This window comes from Salvelinus namaycush, unplaced genomic scaffold, assembly GCF_016432855.1.
Source record: "Salvelinus namaycush isolate Seneca unplaced genomic scaffold, SaNama_1.0 Scaffold1751, whole genome shotgun sequence".
In the NCBI taxonomy this organism is placed as follows: Eukaryota; Metazoa; Chordata; class Actinopteri; order Salmoniformes; family Salmonidae; genus Salvelinus; species Salvelinus namaycush.
Genome location: NW_024058510.1, coordinates 35,001 through 53,315, shown reverse-complemented (window position 1 = coordinate 53,315; position 18,315 = coordinate 35,001). Strand labels below are relative to the sequence as shown.

At 44.5% G+C, this 18,315-nt stretch overlaps 1 protein-coding gene across 1 annotated transcript in view; it reads left to right on the top strand.

The window, feature by feature from the left end:
* Positions 1 to 16,921: 16,921 nt before the first annotated feature.
* Positions 16,922 to 18,315, top strand: part of LOC120037530 (estrogen-related receptor gamma-like) — a gene marked incomplete at both ends in the record, with an annotated part of 4,398 nt that continues 3,004 nt past the window's right edge. Inside the window, one exon of the mRNA XM_038983569.1 lies at positions 16,922 to 17,032. Coding sequence (XP_038839497.1) covers positions 16,922 to 17,032 — 111 coding nt within the window. The remainder of the gene's footprint in view (positions 17,033 to 18,315) is intronic.

Genomic DNA, 18,315 nt, shown 5'->3' with positions numbered 1-18,315 from the left:
GTGTGTGTTGTGTGTGTGTGTGTGTGTGTGTGTGTGTGTGTGTGTGTGTGTGTGTGTGTGTGTGTGTGTGTGTGTGTGTGTGTGTGTGTGTGTGTGTGTGTGTGTGTGTGTGTCAAACATCCTACAGCCAGGCATCGACAACCCACAAAGACATGGGCCAGTGAGAATGCATACATGGGCCAGTGAGAATGTCTTTGCACACATGTCAGTGTGTGTGTGTACATTTGAAACATTATATCACAACACATCAGTCAACATCCACCTACCCTGTCCTTCCTCCTCCTCCTCCTCCTCCTCCTCTCACTCACATAGGTGACTTTTTTATAGTTCGCTCAGTGACTTTCGCTCACTGACACGTTCAATGTGCTAACTGATCCACTGTGTTAGCCTGCTAAACTAAAGCCTTGGTAACTAGGCTGACCTGGCTTTAATGCAATGTAATGTCCTGTCAGGGAAGAGTGGAAGATGGAGGAGAGGAGGGAGAGGGGGATGAAAAATGAAGCGAAGAAAGGAACAATGCAATGGGGATGCAGGGATGAGAGTGGAGGTGTAGTTTGTGAAAGTGACACCGTAATTACAGGAACCATCAGAGGAATTCAACCCAGCTTTCTCTTCTCCTTTATCTCTCTCGTTCTCTCTCTTTCTTTTGTCTCACTCCTCCTCTCTCTATCCTCTCTCTACTTACCCCATCCTTCCCTAACCCTTATTCTTTTCTACTTCTTATTTTTGCTGTTTCTCAATGTCTCTCTCTTCTGCGCCTCCCCACCTCTCTCTCTCTACCTGCCCAATCCTAATCCCACTCTCATCCAGCTTCCTCATTCTCTATTTTTCCCCTCCTTTTTTTCTCTCTCTCCCTACCTCTCTCCTCTTTCTCTGTCTTCCTCCCCCTCTCTCTTTACCTGGCCATGCCCATTTCATTACTGCCCCCTTCTCCTCTACTCCTCCTCTCCTCCCCCTCTCCTCTTCTCCTGGTCATCCTTTATTATTTGAAGGCTCATTTGTTAAGAGGGAATGGTCTCTTTCTCCCTCGTCTTTTTCCTCTTTTTGTAGGCTTTGGAAATATAATTTTTAATTTGATTCATTTAGATTAAATCATTAATCAGGAGTGAGAGTGAGTTAATTTGGTGGGAAATAAATGAGGTAGTTAGAAGGGTCTTTATGAAGTGAGCGCACTGTGTGGTGTGTATGTGCGTGCATGTGGGTGGGTGTGTGTGCGTTTGTGTGCACGCGCATGAGAAATGAAGGAAGAGAGCAGCAATAAGCGAGAAAGGAATAACAGGGGTAGGTCATTAATAAATCAACTCTTAAATACTTGATACAATATTTGATAAAATATTGTATGTACGCTGCTCAATAAATAAAAAAAGCAGTAACTATGATATTTTTTTTTACTGCAAAATCTTACAGAGTATTTTTCTGTCTAGACAGACAGCAAATTATTTATTTTTTTGTATTTATTTCGATCTTGTCTCATCGCTGCAACTCCCCAAGGAGCTCGGGAGGCGAAGGTCGAGTCATACGTCGTCCGAAACATCGCTGCAACTCCCCAACGGGCTCGGGACGCGAAGGTCGAGTCATACGTCGTCCGAAACATCGCTGCAACTCCCCAACAGGCTCGGGAGGCGAAGGTCGAGTCATACGTCGTCCAAAACATCGCTGCAAATCCCCAACGGGCTCGGGAGGCGAAGGTCGAGTCATACGTCGTCCGAAACATCGCTGCAACTCCCCAACGGGCTCGGGAGAAGAAGGTCGAGTCATACGTCGTCCAAAACATCGCTGCAAATCCCCAACGGGCTCGGGAGGCGAAGGTCGAGTCATACGTCCTCCGAAACATCGCTGCAACTCCCCAACGGGCTCGGGAGGCGAAGGTCGAGTCATGCGTCCTCCGAAACATCGCTGCAACTCCCCAACGGGCTCGGGAGGCGAAGGTCGAGTCATACGTCGTCCGAAACATCGCTGCAACTCCCCAACGGGCTCGGGAGGCGAAGGTCGAGTCATGCGTCCTCCGAAACATCGCTGCAAATCCCCAACGGGCTCGGGAGGCGAAGGTCGAGTCATGCGTCCTCCGAAACATCGCTGCAACTCCCCAACGGGCTCGGGAGGCGAAGGTCGAGTCATGCGTCCTCCGAAACATCGCTGCAACTCCCCAAGGGGCTCGGGAGGCGAAGGTCGAGTCATACGTCGTCCGAAACATCGCTGCAACTCCCCAACGGGCTCGGGAGGCGAAGGTCGAGTCATGCGTCCTCCGAAACATCGCTGCAACTCCCCAACGGGCTCGGGAGATGAAGGTCGAGTCATGCGTCCTCCGAAACATCGCTGCAACTCCCCAAGGGGCTCGGGAGGCGAAGGTCGAGTCATACGTCGTCCGAAACATCTCTGCAACTCCCCAACGGGCTCGGGAGGCGAAGGTCGAGTCATATGTCATCCGAAACATGACCCGCAATCAATGCTGCATCAATGTGTTGGAGGATAAACCGTTCAACTGACAACCGAGGTCAGCCTGCAGGTGCCCAGTCTGCCACAAGGAGGCGCTAGAGCGTGATGAGCCAAGTAAAGCCCCCCAAGCCAAAACCTCCCCTTACCCAGACGACGCTGGGCCAATTGTGAGCTGCCCTATGGGACTCCCGGTCAAGGCCGGTTGTGACACAGCCTGGGATCGGACCCAGGTCTGTGATGACGTTTCAAGCTCTGCGATGCAGTGCCCTAGACCACTGCATCATTCGGGAGGCCTTACAGACAGCAATTTCTGATACTCAATTATATTTTCTGATCAAATTGCTTGTTCTTGTGTCAGGTAACTAAATACCACATTAATCAGATAATATACCTGGCTATTACACCAGGTGAAAGATTTTTTATCAAATTCTTAGTGTGTTTTGCCTCATTTCATACATGATAGATATCATGTAAGAAATATACACTATACTGTAACAGTAAATATACACTCTATTGTAACAGAATATATACATTCTACTGTAACAGTATATATACACTCTACTGTAACAGTAAATATACACTCTATTGTAACAGAATATATACATTCTACTGTAACAGTATATATAGACGCTACTGTAACAGTAAATATATACTATAGTTTAAAAGTAAATATATACTATAGTTTAACAGTAAATATATACTGTAGTGTAACAGTAAATATATACTATAGTTTCACAGTAAATATAAAGTATACTCTAACAGTAAATATATACTATAGTTTAACAGTAAATATATACTATAGTTTAACAGTAAATATACACTGTAGTGTAACAATAAATGTATACTATAGTTTAACAGTAAATATAAAGTATACTGTAACAGTGAATATATACTATAGTTTAACAGTAAATATATACTATAGTTTAACAGTAAATATATACTATAGTGTAACAGTAAATATATACTATAGTTTAACAGTAAATACATACTGTAGTGTAACAGTAAATATACACTATAGGTTAACAGTAACTATATACTGTAGTGTAACAGTAAATATACACTGTAGTGTAACAGTAAATATATACTGTAGTTTAACAGTAAATATAAAGTATACTCTAACAGTAAATATATACTATAGTTTAACAGTAAATATACACTGTAGTGTAACAGTAAATATATACTGTAGTTTAACAGTAAATATAAAGTATACTCTAACAGTAAATATATACTATAGTTTAACAGTAAATATATACTGTAGTGTAACAGTAAATATACACTGTAGTGTAACAGTAAATATACACTGTATTGTAACAGTACATATATACTATAGTTTAACAGTAAATATATGCTATAGTTTAACAGTAAATATACACTGTAGTGTAACAGTAAATATATACTATAGTTTAACCTCTCCACCCATCCCTCCTTCATCACTCCATCCCAGCCCCCTGTGTGCTAGCCCACTTGGAGTTCAGAGTCTCTTGACCGCTTGATGACATGGTCCCTCTCTGTACCTGTTCTGTCAGCTCTTCTGCTGTCACAGACACACACACACACACACACACACACACACACACACACACACACACACACACACACACACACACACACACACACACACACACACACACACACACACACTGCCGTGGCTCTCTCTTTCCAACTTCCTCCTCTTTCTCTAAGAGGCTTCTATTGACAGAGAAGGGAATAGTTCAATACAGTATGTTGGTGTGGCAATGGATGTATTGTGGCAATGGTGTGGCATTGTACATACAGTACATTATATGATGTGTCAGAGATGGAAAACACTTGTTGGTCTTGTTTCTGAAGTGATTCTTATCTGATCGAATCAAGGGTAGGAGCAGTCAATTCAGTGTGTCATCTGTATTCGCACATACATGTACACACACACACACACACACACACACACACACACACACACACACACACACACACACACACACACACACACACACACACACACACACACACACACACACACTAATTCATTCTCTCTCTTCAGCTTAGCATGTTTGCTAAGTCTCTCACGTCTGTTGTCTCCCCGCTGGTCAGCACATTTTCCCAGAATGCAAATCCCTGTCTGAGGGCGATCCAAACGGCAGCGGAAATCTTTCCCTGCACGTTCAAAGCGATGCTCCGATATTCTGGGCCCTACCTTCACAAACACACACACACACTAGTGTTGCACAGTATACCCATATATCCTACTATAATTTTTGTTACATTCGGTACTTCTGTCAAATGTGTCTCACGTGATTGAGAGGATCACGTCTGTATCAGCACAGCTCCTTGACAGTGTGAAGAGCAGAGTGCCTGCTCCACTTAGTCATTGCTAGAGCTGTCTGAGCTGTGTTAGCTCCCCAGTCCCCACTCGGGCTGCACACAAGTTAACACACTTGAATAATGCAACACGGCCTGTAGAACTGTTGAAACTGTTCATTACTGTTCACAAAACAATGTCCTTACAGTCTAGAACACTTTTACAATGCTAGACAAAGCCAGTAGCTTCCAGCTTTAAATGTCAGCTAACTTTCCTTGCTCGCTTACAGCTGAAACCAGATTGCAAAATATGCCGATATCTAAGCTTTTTGTCACCAAAAACATTATTAATTCACTTTGTCTCCCTCGCCACCAAAAACGCATTGACTTCTTCATCTCCCTCGCCTCTCATCTGTTTTCCACTAGATTCCATAGTCCCAAAGTCAAAGTCAAAATAAAATTGATCAGCTTTTGCTCCTCTAGCTCTGACTCTACTGACTCTACGTTATTGGGGAAAAAATGACTTCCCATGACTGTGATATGTGGTTGTCCCACCTAGCAATCTCAGATGAATCCAGTCGCTCTGGATAAGAGACTAAATGACTACAATGTTCATGTGAATGCCTCTTTAATGATGTCATTACTTTCTTAAAGAGACGGTTCACTCTTTTAATAAAGTAAGAGATTGCTTTTATGCAAATGCTGTTGATCAGTACAATAAAATAATATTTTCCTAGCAGTTTCCAATAGAATAAATCCGAAATGGAAGGAATTGTTTGTCATCTGTAGCCCCATGAAATCGGCTAAAACAAGTTTAATAACTCAGTGCATGCAGACACTCCTACTGAATAATATCCATTCAGCTGTATTGTGAATAGTACTAGGCTACATCTTGATTCGCCCAGTTTATCAATAAAGATTTACCATTCAAATAAGTGATTATAGTTATGTTGTTTTGTAGTTAGATTGGTAAAAACAAAGTCAAATGAATTGTATGATTGTATAATTGATTAATTCATGCACACATGGCTGTCCAATAAATGTACATAACATTTTTCAAATGTAATGACATTGATCTCAAAGATGGCCAACGATTGAACAGAGCAGTAGTTGAGTTTATATGTCTGGATCCAGGGAACAGAGCAGTAGCTGAGTTTATCTGTCTGGATCCAGGGAACAGAGCAGTAGCTGAGTTTATCTGTCTGGATCCAGGGAACAGAGCAGTAGCTGAGTTTATCTGTCTGGATCCATTGAACAGAGCAGTAGCTGAGTTTATCTGTCTGGATCCAGGGAACAGAGCAGTAGCTGAGTTTATCTGTCTGGATCCATTGAACAGAGCAGTAGCTGAGTTTATATGTCTGGATCAAGGGAACAGAGCAGTAGCTTAGTTTATCTGTCTGGGTCCAGGGAACAGAGCAGTAGCTGAGTTTATATGTCTGGATCCAGTGAACAGAGCAGTAGCTGAGTTTATCTGTCTGGATCCAGGGAACAGAGCAGTAGCTGAGTTTATCTGTCTGGATCCAAGGAACAGAGCAGTAGCTGAGTTTATCTGTCTGGATCCAGTGAACAGAGCAGTAGCTGAGTTTATCTGTCTGGATCCATTGAACAGAGCAGTAGCTGAGTTTATCTGTCTGGATCCAGTGAACAGAGCAGTAGCTGAGTTTATCTGTCTGGATCCAGGGAACAGAGCAGTAGCTGAGTTTATCTGTCTGGATCCAGGGAACAGAGCAGTAGCTGAGTTTATCTGTCTGGATCCAGGGAACAGAGCAGTAGCTGAGTTTATCTGTTTGGATCCCGTGCCATTCTGTGACTTTGGCTAATATGCCTTCTTTTTTTTTTTTTTGTGGTATCAAGATGTTATCGAGTATAGTGATGTTATCGAGTATCAAGATGCTGTCGAGTATTGTGATGTTATCGAGTATAGTGATGTTATCGAGTATCGTGATGTTGTCGAGTATCGCGATGTTATCGAGTATCGAGATGTTATCGAGTACCGTGATGTTGTCGAGTATCGTGATGATGTCGAGTATCGTGACGATGTCGAGTATCGTGACGTTATCGAGTATCGAGATTTTGTCGAGTATCGTGATGATGTCGAGTATCGTGATGTTATCGAGTATCGTGATGTTGTCGAGTATCGTGATGTTATCGAGTATCGTGATGTTGTCGAGTATCGTGATGTTGTCGAGTATCGTGATGTTGTTGAACATCGTGATGTTATTGAGTATTGTGCTGTTATCGAGTATCGTGATGTTGTCGAGTATCGGGATGTTATCGAGTATCGTGATTGTCGTGCCTTTGGCTATGCTGGATTAAGTGATATGACATGCTATTCTATAAAATCCTTTCTCCGTAATTAATATTACCTGATTGAGCTAATCATGTAAATGTAATTAACTAGAGAGTCGGGGCACCACAAAATAATATTTATAGAGCTGTTATCTTCCGAATAAACTCTTAAAGACCTAGTAATATTTTACATCAATAGCAGTCAATATTAATCGTCACCTTAATTCAGTCTCATCTGAAAGTTGTACATTCTTGGTTATCTTCACGAACCCTGGCTAACAAGTTGAATCAGCAATACAAAATTGGGTTTAATTATTTATTTACTAGATACCTAACTAATCACACAGAATTACATATACACAGAATGAATCATACTTTGATTTCAAATGACGTCATAAAGGAAAACATCCCTAGCGGGCGGAACAGATATGACAGCTGATTACGCAAAAGAAAAGGGGCTGGGTTTGAGTGAAAGAATGGGAAGACTGAGGAACAAAGGGGCGAAGCTGTGCTATCGTAAATACAGTATCTTATGCATTCTAAATTTCCGCCCATTTGGAAAAGGAAAATGCAATAAATATTTACTCTGAGCTGCGCTTCGGTAGGTTGGTGGTAGATGGGAGGCCGTGTTGCCCAACCGAGTCCTTTGTCCTTTGAGGAATGTCTCTGGTGGTCAATTGGATACGTTGTAGTAATGTCGTTGTGTGGTAGACGGGATACTCTGTCTGTCCTTTCCTAGCCCGAGTTTGCGTCTGCTGTTGCTAACTCAACGGCTAGGAGGTATCACTTCTGTAGTGAATAAGAGTGCAAAGTTCATACCATTCGCAACCAAAGCTCACGCTGATGTTGGCTTAGTTCTGTAGTTGTCTTGTTAGTCCTTTTTAACGCAGAGGCTGCAGACCTCACGTACTTGGAACAGGAGGTTACATTTTCGTCAAGGGCTTATATAGTGGAGGGAGAAAAGGGGTGTGTTTCATAATTTACAACCTATGTCTCTTCACGTGGGCGGGCCACTGAGTCGGGCCTAATTCACTCATAAAAACCAAATTCTCACATTTTAGAAGCTAAAATCACATTTCATCCCATCACGAATAATTTCATATTCAAACATTCAAATTGAACAACAATTCCATGTGAATCCGATAACTTTGATGTGTAGACTTTCCACTGTAGAGTTTATGTCATCCTATCATTGATGAGAATGTCTCAGATGACAACCGAACTGACATCCTATTCATTAAGTACCACCGCATATGTTCAATTGGTCGGATTACCAGAATATAGTTCATTTCCCCCCACCTTCTGATGTTCCCAGAATCTCTGTGTTAACCAAGGGGTTTTCTAATGTCACATCAGTAGGGTAGAGAGAGGAAAAAGGGGGGAAGAGGTATTTATGACTGTCATAAACCTACCCCCAGGCCAACGTCATGACATGATGTTATTGAGTATCGTGATGTTATCGAATATCGTGATGTTATCGAGTATCATGATGGTATCGAGTATCGTGATGTTGTCGAGTATCATGGTGTTATCGAGTACCATAATAGTATCGAGTATCGTGATGTTGTCGAGTATCGTGATGTTATCGAGTATCATGATGGTATCGAGTACCGTGATGTTGTCAAGTATCGTGATGTCATCGAGTATCATGGTGTTATCGAGTACCATGATAGTATCGAGTATCGTGATGTTGTCGAGTATCGTGATGTTATCGAGTATCATGATGGTATCGAGTATCATGATGGTATCGAGTATCATGATGGTATCGAGTATCGTGATGTTGTCGAGTATCATGGTGTTATCGAGTATCATGATGGTATCGAGTATCGTGATGTTATCGAGTATCATGGTGTTATCGAGTATCATGATAGTATCGAGTATCATGATGGTATCGAGTATCGTGATGTTATCGAGTATCATGGTGTTATCGAGTACCATGATAGTATCGAGTATCGTGATGTTGTCGAGTATCGTGATGTTATCGAGTATCATGATGGTATCGAGTATCGTGATGTTATCGAGTCTCATGATGGTATCGAGTATCGTGAGTATCGTGGTACTAAACCTGGTATCGGTATCAAAGTACAAATGACAATACGAATACACAGACACACACACAAGGCTTATCTGGTCTGCTCTGTTGGCCAGGTGGTTTATTAGTCATTGTGTGTTTGTGTCTTTCTGTGTGTGTGACTTTGTGTTTTGGTGAACCACAGCGTTTGGGATTGAGGCACCACTCCGTTTCTCTGAGCGCTTGGGTCCTTCCTCAGGACCCATGGGTGTTCCACTCTACTGCCTGCTAGAAAACCACACTGGGCCTGTAATGGAAATAATAAAAAAGGAGAGGGGGAGAATAAAAGGAAAGCGGAGCATTGAAATGAGAAAACAGAGAAACACGCAGGGGCCTTACGGCTAGAACAAATCAGAGACCTGGAAAGCAAGGGAATCCTTCCTGATACAGAGAGAGGGAGTGGAGGTAGTGGAGGGAGAGAATAGAGGGAAGAGAGGAAGACTCTGAGGAAAAGAAAAGGGGAACAGGCAGAGGACAGCATGGCCTGTATTTCGTGGTGTAAGGTAGTTCTTCTCTTGGCTTAGCTCGGAGCTTGATTAAGATGCCTTCCCGAGCGGCTAGTTCTGCCTTAGACGCAACCATGGTGGTGGCTCATTGACCACCGTGCATGTGCACATGCGTGCATTAAAGAGCTACGGTTGAGAGATTGTGTTTTGTAGCAGTGGGGGTGTATTTCACAGCGACACGCGGCTGTTGGCTCTATCAGCCAACTGTTAGTGGGGAGAGAGGGCGAGAGGTGAGGGGGGTGAGTGGGAAGATGAGAGGGGCATGAGAGGGGAAGAGAGGAGATGAGGATGAGAGGGGAAGAGGAGAGGTGGATGAGAGAGGAAGAGAGGAGAGAGGGATGAGAGGGGAAGAGAGGAGGGGGATGAGAGGGGAAGAGGAGAGGGATGAGAGGGGAGAGGAGCGGGGGATGAGGGGAAAGAGAAGAGCGGGATGAGAGAGGAAGAGAGGAGAGAGGGATGAGAGGGGAAGAGAGGAGGGGGATGAGAGGGGAAGAGGAGAGGGATGAGAGGGGAGAGGAGCGGGGGATGAGGGGAAAGAGAAGAGCGGGATGAGAGGGGAAGAGGAGAGGGGTGAGAGGGGAAGAGGAGAGGGGATGAGAAGGGAAGAGGAGAGGGGATGAGAGGGGTATAGGAGAGGGGGATGAGAGTGGAAGAGGAGAGGGGGATGAGAGGGGAAGAGGAGAGGAGGATGAGAGTGGAAGAGGAGAGGGATGAGAGGGGAAGAGAGGAGGGGGATGAGAGTGGAAGAGGAGGGGGATGAGAGGGGAAGAGAGGAGGGGGATGAGAGGGGAAGAGAGGAGAGGAGGATGAGAGTGGAAGAGGAGAGGGATGAGAGGGGAGAGGAGCGGGGGATGAGGGGAAAGAGAAGAGCGGGATGAGAGGGGAAGAGGAGAGGGGTGAGAGGGGAAGAGGAGAGGGGATGAGAAGGGAAGAGGAGAGGGGGATGAGAGTGGAAGAGGAGAGGGGGATGAGAGGGGAAGAGGAGAGGAGGATGAGAGTGGAAGAGGAGAGGGACGAGAGGGGAAGAGAGGAGGGGGATGAGAGTGGAAGAGGAGTGGGATGAGAGGGGAAGAGAGGAGGGGGATGAGAGGGGAAGAGAGGAGAGGAGGATGAGAGTGGAAGAGGAGAGGGATGAGAGGGGAAGAGAGGAGGGGGAATGCATGGGAGGGGGACAGAAAGGATGGAAAAGGATGGAGTGGGAGAGGAGAGCGAAAGAGGGGAAGGGGGAAAGAAAGGGGGGGAGGAGGAGGGAGACTAGAGGAGAAGAGAAAAGCGGGAAGGCAGGGGAGGGAGACAGCTAAGAGGGAGGAGAGATGAAAGAAGGGATAGGGCTTTACACAAGGCTTTATGGGGGCTAGCAATAATGCTGGGTGTGTATGCAGGCCCTAGTGACACAATTGCCCTAGTGTTTTAACACACACACCTCACATACATACACACACACAGTGGCATGATTCCCCCGGCGTTTTAAGATAAACCAAAGCAGTGAACATGCTCTCTGTCAGCCGACAATCAACAGACGCTCCACACACACTCAGATACAATCACATAGAAATCTAAATTAAATGAAATCAAATGTTTATTTGTCACATACACGTATTTAGCAGATGTTATTGCGTGTGTAGTGAAATTCGTGTTTCTAGCTCCAACAGTGCAGTAATATCTAACAGTAATATCTAACAATTTCACAACAATACACACAATACACACAATACAATACACACAAATCTAAAGTAAAGGAATGGAATTAAATATTGGACGAGCGATGTCAGAGCGGCATTGACTTACATACAGTAGAATAGGATAGAATACAGTAAATATATATGAGATGAGTAATGCAAAAAATGTAAACATTATTAAACTGACCAGTGTTCCATTATTAAAGTGGCCAGTGATTCTATACAGTATATAAGGCAGCAGCCTCTAATGATGTGATGGTGATGCTAGTGATGGCTATTTAACAGAATTTAACAGTCTGATGGCCTAGAGATAGAAGCTGTTTTTCAGTCTCTCGGTCCCAGTGTTGATGCACTTGTACTGACCTCACCTTCTGGATGATAGCGGGGTGAACAGGCCTTGTTCCTTGTGGGCCCAGTGTTGAGTATCAGCGAAGTGGAGGTGTTGTTTCCTACCTTCACCACCTGGGGGCGACCCGTCAGGAAGTCCAGGACCCAGTTGCACAGGGCAGGGTTCAGACCCAGGGCCTCCAACTTAAAGATGATCTTGGAGGGTACTATGGTGTTGAATGCTAAGCTATAGTCAATGAACAGCATTCTTACATAGGTATTCCTCTTGTCCAGATGGGATAGGACAGTTCGCAGTGCGATGGCGATGGCGATTGCATCGTCTGTGGATCTATAGGGGTGGTAAGCAAATTGAAGTGGGTCTAGGGTGTCAGGTAAGGTATAGGTGATATGATCCCTAGCCTCTCAAAGCACTTCATGATGACAGAAGTGAGTGCTACGGGGCGATAGTCATTTAGTTTCTTGGGCACAGGAACAATGGTGGCCATCTTGAAGCATGTGGGGACAGAAGACTGGGATAGGGAGCGATTGAATATGTCCGTAATCACTCCAGCCAGCTGGTCTGCACATGCTCTGAGGACGCGGCTAGGGATGCCATCTTGGCCGGCAGCCTTGCGAGGGTTAACACGTTTAAATGTGTTATTCACGTCAGCCACAGACAAGGAGAGCCCACAGTCCTTGGTAGCGGGCCGCGTTGTTGGCAACGTGTTATCCTCAAAGCGAGCGAAGAAGGTGTTCAGCCTGTCCGTAAGCAAGACTAGTCTGTTTCACTTCATCTCTCTCTCTCTCTCTCTCTCTCACACACACACACACACACACACACACACACACACACACACACACACACACACACACACACACACACACACACACACACACACACACAAAGACCCACAAATCTCTTCATCATCCTCTACCTAGAATATAGCCCCCCCCACACACACACACACCATCTCACCCCTTCTCTCCACATCTTCTCATCTCTCCTAGTCATCTGTATAATTCTGTATACTTCTGGCCCTTCTTTGGACACTGTGTTAACTAACCGAGCTTCAATGCCATACAACTCTCCTTCCGTGGCCTCCAACTGCAAGTAAAACTAAATGCATGCTCTTCAGCCGATCGCTGCCCGCACCTGCCCGCCCGTCCAGCCTCACTACTCTGGACGGTTCTGACATACAATATGTGGACAACTACAAATACCAAGGTGTCTGGTTAGACTGTAAACTCTCTTTCCAGACTCACATTAAGCATCTCCAACCCAAAGTTAAATCTAGAATCGGCTTCCTATTTCGCAACAAAGCATCCTTCACTCATGCTGCCAAACATACCCTCGTAAAAAAGACTATCCTACCGATCCTCGACTTCGGCGATGTCATTTAAAAAATTGCCTCCAACACTCTACTCAAAAAATTGGATGTAGTCTATCACAGTGCCATCGGTTTGTCACCAAAGTCCCATATACTTCCCACCACTGCGACCTGTATGCTCTCGTTGGTGGGCCCTCGCTTCATACTCGTCGCCAAACCCACTGGCTCCAGGTCATCTACAAGTCTCTGCTAGGTAAAGCCCCGCTTATCTCAGCTCACTGGTCACCATAGCAGCACCCACCCGTAGAACGCGCTCCAGCAGGTATATCTCACTGGTCACCCCCAAAACCAATTTCTCCTTCGGCCACCTTTCCTTCCAGTTCTCTCCTGCCAATGACTGTAACAAACTGCAAAAATCACTGAAGCTGGAGACACGCATCTCCCTCACTAGCTTTAAGCACCAGCTGGCAGAGCAGCTCACAGATCACTGCACCTGTACATAGCCCATCTGTAAATAGCCCATCTAACTACCTCATCCCCATACGGTATTTATTTATTTTTCTTGCTCCTTTGCACCCCAGTATCTCTACTTGCATATTCATCTTCTGCACATCTTCCATTCCAGTGTTTAATTGCTAAATTGTAATTACTTCCCCACCATGGCCTATTTATTGCCTTACCTCCCTCATCTTACCTCATTTGCACACAATGTATATAGACTTTTTTTTCTACTGTATTATTGATTGTATGTTTGTTTATTCCATGTGTAACTCTGTGTTGTTGTATGTGTCGAACTGCTTTGCTTTATCTTGGCCAGGTCGCAATTGTAAATGAGAACTTATTCTCAACTAGCCTACCTGGTTAAATAAAAATGAAATAAAACATTTTAAAAATCTATCTCTCGTCATCTCCTCGTCTCCTAGTCATCTATCTCTCCTCATCTCCTAGTCATCTATCTCTCCTCATCTCCTAGTCATCTATCGCTTCTCTTCCTCCTTCCTCCACTCCACCTTTGTATTAATGGACTGTGAGAGTAAGAGTCCCCCTCCCTCTCTCCATCCCTCTCCCTCTACATTTCCCCTCTTTATCTCTCCTTCCCTCTCCCTCTACCTCCCCTTCTTCCCTCCCTCTCTCTCCGTCCCTCTCCTTCCCTATAAATTTGCTAGATGCCAGAAGGGATTCTACCACCGCTATGAAATCCTCAACAAGTCTTGTAATGTCTTTATGGTCATCTGTGGGTTTCTAGTAAAGGCCCAAGAGAAGAGCATCATTTAAAAGGAAGCGAACACTCCAGTCAGACAATAGGCCTATCTGTCTGCTTCCTTAATTAAAACCCTAAGTGTCTTGTAATCAGGCGCAGATTTATGACATGATGAAATGAATTTCCTCTCCGTCACTCCTCCTATGGGTTTCACTCCTCTCCTCCATTTCTCTCCTCTCCTCCAATTCCCCTTAGCCCTCCCTCTCTCCTTCAATCCCACTCCTCTCTCTCTCTCTCTCTCTATATATATATTTTTATATATATCTAGCTCTCTCTCTCAGTAAGGACACCTATACATGTGTTACAGTCCTGTAGCTGGCCATACAGTATGTGAAAGCCATCAAACCATACATGTCAGCCTGCAACGTGCATGTTTTTCATTATACAGTGGCTTGCGAAAGTATTCACCCCCCTTTGGCATTTTTCCTATTTTGTTGTCTTACAACCTGGAATTAAAATGGATTTTTGGGGGGTTTGTATCATTTGATTTACTTAGCATGCCTACCACTTTGAAGATGCAAAATATGTTTTATTGTGAAACAAATAAAAAAGAAAAACAGAAAACTTGAGCGTGCATAACTTTTCACCCTCCCAAAGTCAATACTCTGTAGAGCCACCTTTTGCAGCAATTACAGCTGCAAGTCTCTTTGGGTATGTCTCTATAAGCCTGGTACATCTAGCCACTGGGATTTTTGCCCATTCTTCAAGGCAAATCTGCTCCAGCTCCTTCAAGTTGGATGGGTTCCGCTGGTGTACAGCAATCTTTAAGTCATACCACAGATTCTCAATTGGATTGAGGTCTGGGCTTTGTCTAGGCCATTCCAAGACATTTAAATGTTTCCCCTTAAACCACTCGAGTGTTGCTTTAGCAGTATGCTTAGGGTCATTGTCCTGCTGGAAGGTCAACCTCCGTCCCAGTCAAATCTCTGGAAGACTGAAACAGGTTTCCCTCAAGAATTTCCCTGTATTTAGCGCTATCCATCATTCCTTCAATTCTGACCAGTTTCCCAGTCCCTGCTGATGAAAAACATCCCCACAGCATGATACTGCCACCACCATGGTGGGATGGTGTTCTCTGGGTTTTTTCTGGCCACTCTTCCGTAAAGCCCAGCTCTGTGGAGTGTACGGCTTAAGGTGGTCCTATGGACAGATACTCCAATCTCCTCTGTGGGGCTTTGCAGCTCCTTCAGGGTTATATTTGGTCTATTTGTTGCCTCTCTGATTAATGCCCTCCTTGCCTGGTCTGTGAGTTTTGGTGGGCAGCCCTCTCTTTGCACATTTGTTGTGGTGCCCTATCCTTTCTTTTTTTAATTTTTTTTATAATTAATTGAATAGTGCTCCGTGGGATGTTCAAAGTTTTGGACATTTTTTTATAACCCAACCCTGTCCTGTATTTCTCCACAACTTTGTCCCTGGCCTGTTTGGTGATCTCCTTGGTCTTCATGGTGCCGCTTGCTTGGTGGTGCCCCTTGCTTAGTGGTGTTGCATACTCTGGGGCCTTTCAGAACAAGTGTATATATACTGAGATCATGTGACAGATCATGTGACACTTAGATTGCACACAGGTGGACTTTATTTAACTAATTATGTGACTTCTGAAGGTAATTGGTTGCACCAGATCTTATTTAGGGGCTTCATAACAAAGGGGGTGAATACATATGCACGCACCACTTTTCCGTTTTTTATTATGTATCAGTTTTTTAATAAACAAGTTATTTTTTTAATTTCACTTCACCAATTTTGTCTATGTCCTTTACATGAGATCCAAATAAAAATATATTTAAATTTCAGGTTGTAATGCAACAGAATAGGAAAAACGCCAAGTGGGGTGAATACTTTTTCAAGGCACTGTAGGTTTGTTTGTGTGTGTGCGTGTGACTGAGTGTATCTGGTTACAGCTCGTTAGCAGTAGAGGCTGACAACAGCTCTGTGTCGTGGGCCTTGACATTTCTCTGTCTACGCTAGAAACTCACCATGTCACTAATGTGACATCTTACTAAGACCCCCGTCTATTCTGGGGGGAGAGTAGTGTGTGTGGGTTCATTTTTTTAATCAACCATGGTAGAAAGGTAGAGAAAGGTGTGTGTTTGGGGGGTGCGTTCATGAGTGTGTGTGTGGTTCCTTTAGAAATGTCTAAATTCAGCCCGTTGTCTCTGACTGCAGAGAGTTCTCTAGAGGAACAGGATCCTCCACTACACCTACTCTCCTCTGCTCTTATCTCCTCTGCTCTTATCTCCTCTCCTCTCTCATCCCAACATAACATGGGCCTCTCCCTGTCCACCTTTAAGTGGTAACCAAGGAAACAGCCAATCCCAGGAGAGCTGTGCATAATTAAATTAGGGCTCCTTTGTGTGTCAATTAATTAAAGACAGAGATAGGTCTTTAAGGTGGAAAGACTAGCGAGAGAGGGGGGGGGGTTAGAGAGAGAGAGAAACACGACTAGATATATTTTACTGCTATAGCACCTTGATAAATGAGCGACTGGCTAAGGCCACAGGACACTGTTATACAGGGATGATAACAACCAGAACAATCCCAAAACACACACATCCATTTCCTCTCTTTCTCCCTGGTTATGATCTATCTTTGCGCATGTGTAACTGTTTAATCTCTAACCTGTCTGTCTGTCTGTCTGTCTGTCTGTCTGTCTGTCTGTCTGTCTGTCTGTCTGTCTGTCTGTCTGTCTGTCTGTCTGTCTGTCTGTCTGTCTGTCTGTCTGTCTGTCTGTCTGTCTGTCTGTCTAGGTGTGCGGCTGGACCGGGTGCGTGGTGGTAGACAGAAGTACAAGCGCCGGATAGACGCTGAGAACAGCCCTTACCTCAACCCTCAACTGGCCCTGCCTCCCAAAAAGCCATGTAAGGACACACACACACACACACACACACACACACACAGACACACACACACACACACACACACACACACACACACACACACACACACACACACACACACACACACACACACACACACACACACACACACACACACACACACACACACTTTGAAGACACACACACAGATATTGCGGAGATGTTGCTTCCTGGTAGTTATACACATGATTACACCTTGGAGGGTTTTTCTGAGAGTGTAACTTTCTGAGAGGGAAAATGATTGTATGAGAACGCAAGGGCAAGTGATGAAGCAACATTGGAAAGAAATAGAGAGGGAGACGAAAAGAGAGAGAGGGGCCTAATCCAGATTTAATCCAATCTAGCAAAGACATCACTACATTTACTTTCTAGTCATTTAGCCGATGCTCTTATCCAGAGCGACTTACAGTAGTGAGTGCATACATTTTGTACTTTTTCATATCAAACCAACGTTACCGCTCTCCCTCTCTTTCTCTCTCCTTCTCTCTCACCAGCCATCTGCCACTCATTGGGCAAACAGACAGATGCTATCTCTGTTCCTCTCATCTCTCCTCTCTCCTCTCTCCTCTCTCCTCTCTCCTCTCTACTCTCCTCTCCCCGCGAGGTGCTTACCAGCTCCGTCTCATAAACCCTTTTACTTAATGCTAGCATATTGTTGTGGAACACAATATGCTGTACTGCATAAAAGCTGAAGAAATAATCAGAATAATAATTGGAGGGAAAATCACATTAGGAATGTGGCTGCTGGAGTAACCCCTTGGCTTTATCCCACCTGATCCTGATCCTACTGCTAGCCAACACAGGCTTAACTCTCTCTCTCTCTCTCTCTCTCTCTCTCTCTCTCTCTCTCTCTCAATGTCACCAAAGTGAAACACAATTCAAGCTAGTCAGTGGATCAGAATTCTGGCTTCGCTGTCTTCAACATTCCAACATGAGATGTATTTACGGAAGTGAAGAAATATCCATTCCCCTCTATTGTTCATAAGCGGAGTGTATTAGCACTCATTGAGCCAGTATGGTGAATACCTACAGTAACAGCCCTAGTAGGACCCAGGCCAAATGCAGCCGTCCACATTGATTATCCACACATAACAAAGGCTAGGGGAGTTGAAATGGGGTGGCATTGATTGTAATTAAGAAAACATGAAATAAGATTTAGCTACAGACTGATAGAGCTCTAGTCTAGCCTCTCTCTCTGTCTCTGTCCCTGGAGTAGGGGCTGCTCTGGTCGATATGCAAACACCCCCCTCTCTGCCTCACTCTAT